This window comes from Macaca fascicularis, chromosome 4 (assembly GCF_037993035.2).
Source record: "Macaca fascicularis isolate 582-1 chromosome 4, T2T-MFA8v1.1".
Taxonomy (NCBI): Eukaryota; Metazoa; Chordata; class Mammalia; order Primates; family Cercopithecidae; genus Macaca; species Macaca fascicularis.
Window position 1 is genome coordinate 1,268,024 of NC_088378.1, and position 13,505 is coordinate 1,281,528.

At 42.2% G+C, this 13,505-nt stretch overlaps 1 protein-coding gene across 28 annotated transcripts in view; it reads right to left on the reverse strand.

The window, feature by feature from the left end:
• Positions 1-13,505, reverse strand: part of ERMARD (ER membrane associated RNA degradation) — a 39,968-nt gene that overhangs the window by 23,980 nt on the left and 2,483 nt on the right. For all 28 annotated transcript variants that reach the window (XR_012433252.1, XR_012433256.1, XR_012433253.1 and 25 more), the window contains exons 2-9: positions 12,889-13,057; positions 11,506-11,645; positions 10,483-10,584; positions 10,118-10,207; positions 7,488-7,585; positions 6,567-6,703; positions 5,781-5,895; positions 4,000-4,102 (exon numbers count right to left, since the gene is read on the reverse strand). Coding sequence is in view for 20 of the 28 variants with exons in the window: in XM_074036723.1 (XP_073892824.1) it covers positions 4,000-4,102; positions 5,781-5,895; positions 6,567-6,703; positions 7,488-7,585; positions 10,118-10,207; positions 10,483-10,584; positions 11,506-11,645; positions 12,889-13,057 (954 nt within the window). In the remaining 8 variants the exon portion in view is untranslated. The remainder of the gene's footprint in view (positions 1-3,999; positions 4,103-5,780; positions 5,896-6,566; positions 6,704-7,487; positions 7,586-10,117; positions 10,208-10,482; positions 10,585-11,505; positions 11,646-12,888; positions 13,058-13,505) is intronic.

Consider the following 13,505-nt stretch of genomic DNA (forward strand, 5'->3'; position numbering starts at 1 on the left):
CGGCCTACAGACATGGGCTGTCCTGAGTTCTGATCCCAAATTCAACATTTTCTAGACATGAAACCTACAGGCAACTGATTGAACGCCACAGATGCAGGTTTTCTCGGCAAAAGAAGAAGTGAAGAATGCCTATCTCGAAAGGCTTCTGGGGACTTCAGTGAGATCTGACAGCGTGACGAAATCACTTCAATTAGATTTGACAGGCAGTGTGACGAAATCACTTCAGTGAGATCTGACACGCAACGTGACGAAATCACTTCAGTGAGATCTGACAGACAGCGTGACGAAATCACTTCAATGAGATTTGACAGACAGCGTGACGAAATGAGATTTGACAGACAGCGTGACGAAATCACTTCAATGAGATTTGACAGACAGCGTGATGAAATCACTTCAGTGAGATTTGACAGTGTGATGAAATCACTTCACTGAGATTTGACAGACAGCGTGACGAAATCACTTCAGTGAGATCTGACAGACAGTGTGACGAAATCACTTCAATGAGATTTGACAGACAGCGTGATGAAATCACTTCAGTGAGATTTGACAGACAGCGTGACGAAATCACTTCAGTGAGATCTGACACGCAGTGTGACGAAATCACTTCAGTGAGATTTGACAGACAGTATGATGAAATCAGGATTTTGTGTAAGCTAGCTCTCAAGAAATGTTTTTTGATTTATTAATGTTTTATAACCTATTTTAAACTTCATATTGCCAATATTCTTCAACATTACTATACAGATGACTCTAAAATCTGTATCTTTAGCTCTCAAATCTGTATTGCTAGCCCTAAAATTCCCTCTGAGTTCTAAATATCCAATTGTCTACCACACATTCCCACTTTCTCCAAAAAGCGGAATTTTTCATTTACCTCCATCAACTACATGCATTAGCTTCTATTTTGTTTTACAGAGTTAGTATAAATGCCTTCTCACTCTCTCGTGATAAATAAGCTTCTGAAGTCAGAAAATCTCACTCATATTCATATCTTCCACTGGCCCTGAAGGGACCTCATGACACAAAAGTAATCAGTAAATAATAACAGTATCTGCAGAGTCTTATTAAGTTTTATAAAATATCTTCATATATATATATTGCCTTAAAAACTGATCCTGTTTATTCTGGATAAAAGCCTGGGCTAAAAGTTAATATAGTCTTTGATAGATTATATCCTCTGTGGAAACAGTCATGTTATTTATTTATGAAGTCAAATGACAAGTAAATATCCAAATATCCAAATTTATTTGCACTACATGGCCCTAGAGTGATGGAGCGTGCCACCATGCAGCCAGTCCCCATGCAGGTATCATGAAGCAAGGGCTCTAATGGGTGGGGACCATCTCTTTCCTGAAGCTACGCTCCACATAGCACTGAGTGGCCTACATGGAAGGCACTGGGCGTGGGCACCAGGCGACGGCAACGTGAAGGCCTGCCTCAGAGAACCTGCAGAGACCTCTGCAGAAACGCACATGAGTAGGGCAAAGCAGGACTGCCTCCAAGATGAGACAGAAACAGAACACAGAGAAAAAAGCAGCCTCAACCTTTGAGTAGATGAGCCTCCAGGAGGTCGCTCTTGTGGTCAGAGCCCCTGATCTGGAGCGGTAAGTCTGGGGGTGAGGAACAAAGTAAGAAGAAAGACAAGCAAGTTCTGGAGCTGACAAGAAGCCTAAATTTCACTGAGGGACCCAAACAGGGAACACACCAAAGAGGAGGGCAGGGTTAGCACCCGAGGCCTTGCTGCCACGTGAAGAGGATGAACTCCATCTGGCAGGCAGCAGGACATCATCAAGGAGGTTAAACGAATGAAGAAAACCATAAATAACTTAACAATATCAGTTTAGAAAATAATCAGTGGGGCCAGGTACGGTGGCTCACACCTGTAATCCCAAAACTTTGGAGGGCCGAGGCAGAAGGATGACTTATGCCCAGGAGTTCCAGATCAGCCCGGTCAACATGGCAAGACTCTGTCTCTACAAGAAAAAAAAAAAATGTAAAAAGGAGCCAGGTGTAGTAGCACACACCTGTGGTCCCAGCTACTCAGGGGGGCTGAGGTGGGAGAATCGCTTGAGCCTGGGGATTGAGGCTGCAGTGAGCTATGATCGCACCACTACACTCCAGCCTGGGCAACAGAGAGAGACCCTGTCTCAAAAAAAAAAAAAAAAAAAACTAAAAAAAAGAATCTGCAGGACTGTGAGAGTGAAATTTGAGAAGGAGGAAGAATCGTGAGATGAGCTCGGGTGGGCCGAGGAGCCAGGCGGGGCTTCTCAGTTTGGACAGGAAGAGCACGAGGTCAGCTGGCTGGAAACCACCAGCCGTGCTGGCCACTGAGTGGACATGGGAGGTGTGGGGGAAACACGAGATGCTGTTGGAGTCTGCAGTTGGTGAGGCTGAGATGACAGAGGGAGCGTCAGAGGACAAATCTGTGGGAAACAATGCCTTTCTGAAATAAGATAAACGTGAGGTGCTGAGGAAAACTCACATGAAGATATTCAGCGAACACGAGCAGATCTAACTGCAGAGATCAGATGGGGGTCAGTGAGAAGCAACGCTGGGGAGCCCGGCTCCTGGGCCGTGAGCTCTCGCAGCACTGCTTTCGCTGGGTTCAAAACTTCTCATAGGTTGGGTTTTGTTTTCATTGAGTTCTAAGTATTTTCTAATTGTTGTTCCCCCAGAGATGAAAATGTAAGGCACAGAATTGCATAAGATGTCCCAGGGAGAGGAAACATAGGATAGGGTTGAGAGCAGAGCACTGACGAATGCCTACGAAGAGGGGCAAAAAGCAAAAGCCAAGCTAGAGAAGGAGATGAGAATCCGAGGTGTGCAGCGGCTGTGCCTGTCCTCCCTCCACAACAGATTGTCCCGTGGGAAGCTGGGCACTTGGCCACCCAGGAACGCTTCCATGCCTCCCTGGTAGCAAGTGCGACTGAGCTCTGGCCCACAGCCTGTGCTACCTCCAGGAAGTGTCCTTAGAGAGGGGCGTGCACCAATCTTCGCTTTTCCTGCTGGCTGGAAAGCAGATGTGATGGCTGACACAGCCGGCTGGAGCCAGGAAGTAGTAGTCTCCATGAGGAAGGCCTGGCCCTCATCAGTGGAAGACGACACAGAGGGTCTGAGTGATGATGGGGGTGCTGCCATCTCCGCGGGAGCTACTCACATTTGGGAAAGGCAGAAATGCACTTCTAGCCTATTTCAGTCACTGCAGCCATATTATTTCGAGATCTCTGTCACTAAGCAGCAGGATCTTATCATAACTACCAAAAGGAGCAGAAATGAGAAATTCTAGGAGCCAGAGGAGGTAGGCTGGAAACTCAGAGACGCTTGCCTCAGACAGGGCAACCGGGGGTCAGTGTTGTGCCTCAGCCTCCCAAGTATGAGGGACTGCAGGCATGCATGCACCACCACACCGGGCTGATTTTTGTATTTTTAGTAGAGACTGGGTTTGTTGGTGTGGTCAGTTCCCACACACAGTGGGAACTCTGAGGCCACTGTGTGTGCATGTGTGTGTACACACTTGGAGGGGCTCAAGAAACTGTGAGACAAAGGCTTCCACGATCTGCTACAGGGTTGGCACTAACCAAGTCACCTCCAAATCCCACATCTTCCATTTGGAAGATGGAGAAAGTCAAGCTCAGGTTTCAATTAGTTTCCCAAGGTCAGGATCAACCACTGGTCGCCTCAGTCTCCTGGCTAGACCCCAGCCATCTCACGCGGTTACAGTGACACACCATCAACACGGCTAGAGAGAGAATCAGTGCCTACTACGTTCGTGGCATCATTAAGTTTAAAAGACTGTTTGGAAATATTTCAGAAATATCAAAAACAATCATAAACAACAAATATAAATCCTAAAAAATGACAGTGAAGACTTCCACAGTTCTTAGCTAAAAAATGCATTTTAATGTTAAACAGAATAAAATTTTTAAAAACTTTTCATTGGTAACAGAAAACTGTTAATACAGCAACAGTCATCACAATCAGTAATAAAAACAAGTTTACCTCAGCAGTCAGGAGTCTTTGTGGACACCTGTTAAGTGTCGCAAAAACATTCCTAAGTCCAGTTTCTAGTTGTGTCAGCAACAATATGGCACAGTCAGCAAACCTATGAAATTGAAGGGAAAATAGGTAAAATTCCATGTTTTGAAAGTAAGTATTAGGCCAGGTGCAGTGGCTCACGCCTGCAATCCCAGCATTTTGGGAAGCCAAGGTGGGAGGATCGCTTGAGGCCAAGAGTTCAAGACCAGCCTGGGAAACCCCATCTCTACAAAAAATTTAGAAATTAGCAGAGTGCAGTGGCACTGTCTGTAGTCCTAGCTACTCAGGAGGCTGAGGTGGGAGGACTGCTTGAACCCACGAGTTCAAGGTTGCAATGAGCTATGATTGTGCTACTCTAGCTTGAGTGACAGAGTAAGACCGTCTCTAAGTAAAAAACAAACAAGCAAAAAACAAAAATAATATTGACACCAACATCACAATAACTGCTGCAGTCTACATATCAAAGGCAAAGAGAAATTATAATACCTGATAATATGAGAAGCAAAACAGAACCAGCTGGGCGCAGTGGCTCAAGCCTGCAATTCCAGCATTTTGGGAGGCTCAGGTGGGCGGATTACGTGAGGCTAAGACTTTGAGACCAACCTGACCAACGTGACGAAACCCAGTCTCTACTAAAAATACAAAAATCAGCCCAGTGTGGTGGTGCATGCATGCCTGCAGTCCCTCATACTTGGGAGGCTGAGGCACAAGAACAGCTTGAAACTAGGAGGCAGAGGATACAGTGAGCTGAGATTACACCACTGCACTCCAGCCTGGGTGACACAGTGAGACTCTGTCTCAAAAAAAAAAAAAAAAAAAAAAAACCACACACACATAGAACCAAAGTTTCATTAAGTAGTGATTTTAAAAAAACCTTCCAGTGTTTTAATTTTTGATGAACCATTTTTCGTAGGTTCTATAGAACAAAATGTCATCAAAGAACTGTCTAACTCATTTCATTGCTTCTAGAAAATACTGAGGCTGGGCGCAGTGGCTCACTCCTGTAATCCTAGCACTTTGGGAGGCTGAGTCAGGAGGATCACTGAGCCCAGGAGTTCAAGACCAGCCTGGGCAATGGACTGAGACCTCATCTCTAGAGAAAGTACAAAAATTAGCCAGGCATGGTAGTACACACTTACAGTCCTAGCTACTCAGGAGGCTGAGGTGGGAGGACTGCTTGAGCCCAGGAGTTCAAGGCTGCAGTAAGCCAAGATGGTTCCAATGCACTTCAGCCTGGGTGACAGGGTGAGACCCAGTCTCAAAAAGAAAAAACAAAAATGCACATACCAGGATTTCAGTGGGTTCTCAAGGCATAAAAATGAATGAATTAGGGTAATATCCTTTAAGGAACTAAAGACCAGCTCACCAGACCTTCTGGTGGCGACCATACACGTGTTTGCTCCTGAGGAAACAGAAACAGAATGTAAGGACAAAGCTGGCTTATCTCTGTTTCATGGTTCTGAACATGTTTTGCTCATTTTAAGAATTCCAGAAAATATTAAAAAGTGGATCCTAAAAAACAATTCTATCAACTGCACCAAAAGGCCAGCACAAAATGTTTAAGATACAATCACAGGCTGTCCTTGAAGCAACTCTATGAAGGTGTTTTATTTTCAGGTCTGCTCAAGTCAGTCCAGCTTCTCTTCACTCCTACTCCAACAGCAAAAAGCATCGAAAGTGAAGGGCATCAAGAAAGACTGGCCTCCAACCACTGCAAACCACTCTGCCATGCACCCTTCAGTTACCTGTGTGACTTGAACTTGACCAGTGCAACTTCCCAATATGGTAACATGATTTTTAATATAAAAGCAGATTTCGTCATCGCTTCTTCTAATACTGAGAGCACCTCATAAGTAACATCTGTAAAATAACATACAGTTTTAAACACAATCATAATGATCAACTGGAAAAAGACAGAAACACGCTGGAGGAGTGACGCCAATGAGCCAACCGCTTTAGGTGGCTGAACCGTGACCCCTGCAGCAGGGGACTTGTTAGAGAGTAGGATTGCCCTGACCAAGGACCTGAGGTGCAGGTGACCCTTGGAAAGTGGGGCATGGACAGCTCTTCAGTGATTTAGGCAACAGTTCAGGGTGGACCAACTGAGCACAATGACCAAGAGAAGTAAAATACATTTTCAGAAGGTGTAAAAGACCCTTGATACTACTATAAGTATTTCTGGTATAACAATCATGAGTACAAAAATACAAGAGATAAAAGGAGGAGAAAATGTACATCATCCAACAGCCTGAGACCACTGCTGCGCATAGGGCATCTGAGGAAGAAAGAGCTTGACTCACACAGCTGCACTTCCTGTGACCCCCACAACAACCCCAGGGCATGGTAGGAGGAGGCAGGGCTTTGGGTGGCAAAATGTAGGAGGTTCTTCAAGCAACTCTGAAAGCCATCCGACTACTGAAGAATAACTACTTCACCCCACCTCAAGAGTGCACCTCTTAATGCTGTTTACTGACTTTGCAAATATCTACGCAGAGCTACATTAAGGAAGAAATGTGAAACGTAGTACTTACCAGGAAAAACAATCAAATCCTCAAGGTTTGTAGGAGTTATGAAAGAGCGATGTGCCAATGTAAGTTTAGTTTTTTGAAGGTAACTCTTCAGTAACTGACCCAATCCTGCTGTCAACAGCATCATCATTGAACAGTATCTAGGGGAAATACCATAGAGATCTGTTACAAAAATGTACTCAATCATGCCTATAAAAAGCTTCACTGTGAAAAATACAAATTTAAAATTAAGAAAGCAAAGCACCATTAAATTGCATGAAACTGGCTGAGCATGGTGGCTCATGCCTGTAATCCCAGTACTTTGGGAGGCCGAGGCAGACAGATCACTTGAGTTCAGGAGTCTGAGACCAGTCTGGGCAAAAAGGTGAAATCCTATCTCTACAAAACATACAAAAAAGTTATGTGGGCATAGTGGCGTGTGCCCATAGTCCCAGCTACTGAGGAGGCTGAGGCAGGGTGATCACTTAAGCCTGGGAGAGGAAGTTGCAGTAAGCTGAGAATGCACCATGGCACTCCAGTCTGGGTGACAGAGTGACACTCTATCTCAAAAAAAAAAAAAAAATTGCCCAAAATTCTCTAGATGTAGGAATTAGGCTGTGCAAGAGTTGGGAGGCACAGTAACACCACAGAAACTCTGATGAAGACCCTAATGAAACCTCAGGGTCTTCCACCCACCCAGGACGTGAATGGCATAACATCCTTCTGGTGTCGCCCCTGAACTGCCTTTGGGGTGTAAGTCACTGAAACCATAACCCGGTCATCACTCTGGTGACTACACTACTAATACTCAATTTCATCTTCAAAATCCTATCTCAAAACTCACTCATGTTTCACAAAATCTATTTCTTTCTCATGAAATTCAGAATTTAAAAAACTCTTTGGTAGATCCAGAAAAGGAAGAAAATTCCTTCACTTGAAACTTACTTTGGAGGAACTTCTTCAGGGGACGCAAACCCATGCCATAAGACATTACGCAGGTTGAGACCACACGGAGAGCCAACGAAGACTTTTAGCACATTCATCTAATCCGGTTAAGGACAGCAAATCATTACATAGTTAATTATTATTGAATTATTGAATAAACCAATATAATATGAAGATAATATTTCTGCTCTTTTTAACTGACAGAGCCAACAGTTTTGGCTAGTATATAGCAGTAATAATAATAAAACCAACATTGAGTGTTTAATATGTGCTAGACACATTTTATATGTATTCATCAGCTCACTCATCCTAAGAACAACCTACGAGGAAGGTACTACTATTATCCCCAGCATCTAGGTGAAATAAATACAAGCATGGAAAGGTGAAACCAAGGTCTCAAAGGCTACAAAATCAATATGGGGGATAAGATCCAACCCAGGTTACCCTGCTTTAATAAAGTGCTTCAAATGTGCCTAACATCTAAATAAAATTTAAAAAGACAATGATATGACAAGCAGAAACATATCACTGTATTAAGCAGCATGCAACTGTATGGTTAAGCAGAGGCAGCAGGGGATGCCCGAGCAGCATGACTCCAGGCTTGAGCCTCCACTTCCTAGCTGTCTGACGTGAAGCCCATCACTGATCCACCCCACCATCTATTTACAGAGTGAAGAAAACACCCAACCAGGGGTCCTACTTAATGGACTACAATCATGCCACGCCCAGAGAACTGCTTTGGGTTTGAGGCACCATACTTAGAAGAAACTCAGAAAATAACAGAAGATGTTCAAAGACTAAAAGAACTTAAAACTCTGTCATAGGAGAAAGAATAGTTGAGCCTCCAGAAGACTCGAGAAGGAAGTGAACACTGTATTCATGCATGTGAAAGATGGCTGCTGAGAAGGGAATGTGGATGCATTCTGAACTTCCCTCAGAGGGGAGACCCAAAACCAGGAGGTGGAAATGATCAAGAGCAGTTCTACTGAATGTAGGAACGTTTAACAAGCAGTTCTTCTATGCAGCTTCAGGAGACCTTTTTGCTCTACCAATAATTTATGAAATATTCATGGTTCACACTGTCTGGTCAATCAGATGTATAAATGGCAGTGACCAAGTAAAAGTACCTGGCAGCTGAAGGGGCCACAAGTGGGCAGAAGGCCAATCACATATAAGCAAGTACCAAAGAACAGATCAAAGAAACAAAATGTATTTAAGAATTCAGTGTAACAGCCGGGCACAGTGGCTCAAGCCTGTAATCCCAGCACTCTGGGAGGCCGAGGCGGGCGGATCACGAGGTCAGGAGATTGAGACCATCCTGGCTAACATGGTGAAACCCCGTCTCCACTAAAAAATACAAAAAACAAACAAACAAACAACTAGCCGGGCGAGGTGGCGGGCCCAGATACTTGGGAGGCTGAGGCAGGAGAACGGCGTAAACCCGGGAGGCGGAGCCTGCAGTGAGCCGAGATCCAGCCACCGCACTCCAGCCTGGGCGACAGAGCGAGATTCTGTCTTAAAAAAAAAAAAAAAAAGAAAAAGAAAAAAAAAAAAGAATTCAGTGTAACAGCAAAAGGTTTGCACTTTTTATCTTCATTCCAAGCTCTCCACAAAAGAAAATGATCTTTAAGCCGACAAGCAGTAAAGACCCACGGAAATGAATGGAAAAGCTCCACTGAAGACAAATTTCTTTACTCCAAAAATCATCTGGCAGCTTCCTGGCTTGGCAAGCGCAGCTTCCACATAAGGCTCTCCTGGGTTTCTTCATCTTGACCCTGCCTCACTCAGTTGCATAAGGATATTCATTAGTCTTAAGTCTCTTGATCATGTGCCCTTTAGGAGATTTTAATATAGTATGTAACTGCATGATTTTTTTAACATCTGAATTTTTTTCCACTGTAAGTTTAAATGGTTGCAAAAGGCATAATTTCACGTTAAAATTTTCAAATAAAACCACATTATCACTCATTTAAAGGGTTAAAGTTGTATTCTGGATTATTATAGTTAATAATATGTAATTGATCGAGGCAACATGCTTCACACTGGCCCTGTGGTGCCCCGGAGTTATTCACACTTGGGATAGGAAAGCTTTCTACGAGCTGGAGGAGGGGCAATTTTGAAAGGGAAGGTGGGAAGGAAGAATATGCTTGAATCACTGATACAATTTTTTTCTAAAGCATCATCAATTTGGGAAGAACAAAAGCATAGCATATGTGAATTGTTGTTTTGCACTTATTCCATGATATGGTTTGGCTGTGTCCCCACCCAAATATCAACTTGAATTGTATCTTCCAGAATTGGAAGATACAAGTTGTGGGAGGGACGCAGGCGGAGGTAGCTGAGTCATGGGGACCAGTCTTTCCTGTGCTATTCTCGTGATAGTGAGTAAGTCTCATGAGATCTGATGGGGTTTATCAGGGGTTTCCACTTTTGCTTCTTCCTCATTTTTCTCTTGCTGCTGCCATATACGAAGTGCCTTTATCTTCCTACCATGATTCTGAGGCCTCCTCAGCCATGTGAACCTGTAAGTCCAATTAAACCTGTTTCTCTTCCCAGTCTCGGGTACGTCTTAATCAGCAGCATGAAAACGGACTAATACACTCCCCATGAGTTTAGATGAACAAGCTTACCACAGACTGCCCGAAGACTTGAGCAAGTTCCTCAGATGCAAGCAGATCTCTTAAAAGAAAGGGGCATTCTTTCCCAATCAGTAAAAATACCTAAAATTCAAACAAAAATTGTGCAACAGTTGCATTATGAGTCAATAAACATTAAAAACATTATCCATGAAACAACTGTTTGTACAAATGAAGGGTGCAAAGTACTTAGACACCAATCCTTTGATTTCATCATCATTCAAAAGGGAAATATTAAAAATGTATACCAAATGATTTTATGTTATAGGAAAATAAGAAATCTGAGGACAACTGTAAAATAGCTTAATGTTCATTCAGACAATTTAATGGGCCAATAATGGAAGAGTTCTCGCACTTACATCACCCAAGGCTCGTTCCAGACACGATGTCAGTTTCATTAAACTAAGAGAAATAGCGGGAGATTGTAGACTTTCCAAGGCATCAAATATTTCAGGAAATAACTATTTAGAATAAAACATATATTAGGATGTACACTCCAAAACTACTTCTCAAAGTAACATTATTTATTGAAATTCAAACCTCGAGAGATTTCAACTGCTATATTTTGTTATTTTCAGCAAATAAGTAAACATTTTCTGTATAATTATATTGCTTAAAGAATCAATAAAAATATTTTAATAGCTAAAGAATTCCTTGAAAGTTCTTTATTTAAACATTTATTGAAAGCAACAAATCTGGCATAATTTAAGTGGAAAAGTCAAGCATTTCGACCTCCATCGTGTTTCTCCTTTTGATTTGGCTGAGTCCTCAAACAGATACACACAAGGCAGCTCATCCTGCCACTTAAAAGCGCTAGTACAAGGGGGACATGATGATTCCTTCACTCCAAATTCAAAGCAGAATTAGACTTGTTACAGTTACTGCTTTACTGTGGTCATTTAGTGTGCCAAACAAAATGAAGAAAAACTGACCAAAAAAACAAACCAAAACAAGATTTTGGGTTGGGGCCCAAATTACCCATATTCCCTTCAGTTCCCCACTAACAAACCAAGTATCCCAGCTCTGGTCTCCAGGCCTGGCTGTCTTAGAACACCTCAATACCTCTCCACAGGGCCTCTTATTCTGGAGTGGTCAATTTTTCTTCTATCCCTGGACGAGCACTATGTGCCAAATGTTAGCTCTCCAACCCCTAATCCTGTGATAATGAATTCAAAACCTTTCTGTGTTCCAAAGGGCATGTTTCTCAGCTCAGGGTTTGGAGACCTGGCATAACAGCCCAGGGTTTTCTTGCAACCCTCGACACTTCTTCACAGCTGGAGGGCCTGGAGATGAAGGAAGCCCCTTTAAAATTGGCAAATAATAAGTCCTCTAAGTAGTATTTGCACAGTCTTTTATTTCTAAAGGTTGTTCAAAAGCCAAACCTCTGGAAAACTTGTCCACTGGAACCACGGTGCATATCGAATTTCAAATTGCCCCTTGGTCAAAGATAAGAAATGTGAATGGACAGCCTCACACACAGGGCCAAGCAGCCTCACGCTTCCCCAGTAATCCAGACCCTGATCTTAAAGGATAAGAAAACAAATTTCAGCACCATAGCTCCATATCATGTGATATAAAATATCTATATCATCACAGAAAAAATGCTTTAATTATAAAATTTCCAGAAAATCAACAATTAGCTTATCATTGAACATATGATATACTTTTACATTGTTGGAAATAAATCACATAATGCTTAGGTTATGAAAGAAAACTATACTATCAGCAGAGAATTTGGAAAATACAAAAAGTTTCAAACAAGAGAAAACTATTTTTGTCAATGTCTTTACCTGTACTTAAGAATACAGAAAACCAGGCTCACATTGTATATACAATTTTGTAACCTGGTTTTTTTTTAAGTTAAACCAGGCTCACACTGTATACACAACTTTGTAACCTGATTTTTTTAAGTTAACGTTATTAGACTGAGATTTCTAATGGCAATGAATTGTTTTAAATGTATTTATCATATGAAGTTTTTAATTTTTTTTTTTGATAAGTTTGGCATTAACCATCCGCTTGGTTCATCATCAATAAATACCAAAGGGTAATTACAAATACAAGCCCGTCCTATTTTTTTTCCAACTTAGCTCAGAGACTTTTGTATCAGATGAGCCTCCTCACTCTTTTGTACCACTGCATAATATTCCATTATATAAATTTATCATAATTTACTGAACCAATCCCCTACTGCTTGATGTTTGGCTGTTTATTTATTTAGCTGTTACAAACAATGCTGCAAGGAATAACCTTGCACAATCACACTTTCATATCTGTATCTGTCTTAAAGATTCCTGAAAATGGACTGCTAGGCCAGAGTATGTTCATTTGTAATTTTTATAACTATTATTAAATTTCCGCATCTATATCTCTGCTCCAAAGTGTGCAAGAATGCCTAGAAGACATTTAAAATAACTGTATAATCTATTACTGGTCATTTTCTACCTTTAATTTATATGACTCCTATGGAGAATCATCTCAAGGCCCTGAGATCTACATCATCAACAGTCCACCAGCCCCTCTCTGCCTCCTGACACCTCCTCTGTAGAGGAGGTTTTCTTAGCCCAGCTTTCCATTAATTTCTCCATGCTTCTCTGTACTCATCCCTTCTCTTTTCACATTAATTTCTGTTCTCCTTTGGAGTGAGGCCTGTATTATAACATTATCTAACAAAAGGAACCAGTGGTCAGAAAGGGGAATTTTACAGGTCAAGACATTTTCAATGGAACAGTTATGAAAGTTTGGAGTACAAAGACAGCACAAACCTGACTCCGTGTAGCTCACACAGTCTGTGATTGTTTTCCAGCATACTTCACCATTCTGAGTAACAATGCTATTGATATCACAATTTTCTCTGAGTTGAAACCCAAGATTACAAATTATATCATACACCGAGGGAGAAAGACATGTGGTAATAGGGTCCCCTATTAATACCTAAAAAAAATAAAATAAAAGGCACTGCTTAACTGAAAGAAAAACAGAGTATTATATATTTAAGTCACAAGAAAATTCTCTAAGAACTGAGTGCACTCAGGTATAGTTGCTGTTAACATGCTTTCTGGATATCATGAAAGTTGTATGATTAAAACATTGTGATTAAATATTAAAGATAATTTGGCCGGGCGCAGTGGCTCAAGCCTGTAATCCCAGCACTTTGGAAGGTCGAGGCGGGTGGATCACGAGGTCAGGAGATCTAGACCATCCTGGTTAACACCGTGAAACCGTGTCTCTACTAAAAATACAAAAAAATTAGCCAGGCGAGGTGGCGAGCACCTGTAGTCCCGGCTGCTTGGAAGGTTGACGCAGGAGAATGGCATGAACCCGGGGGGCGGAGCTTGCAGTGAGCCAAGATCGCGCCACTGCACTCCAGCCTGGGCGACAG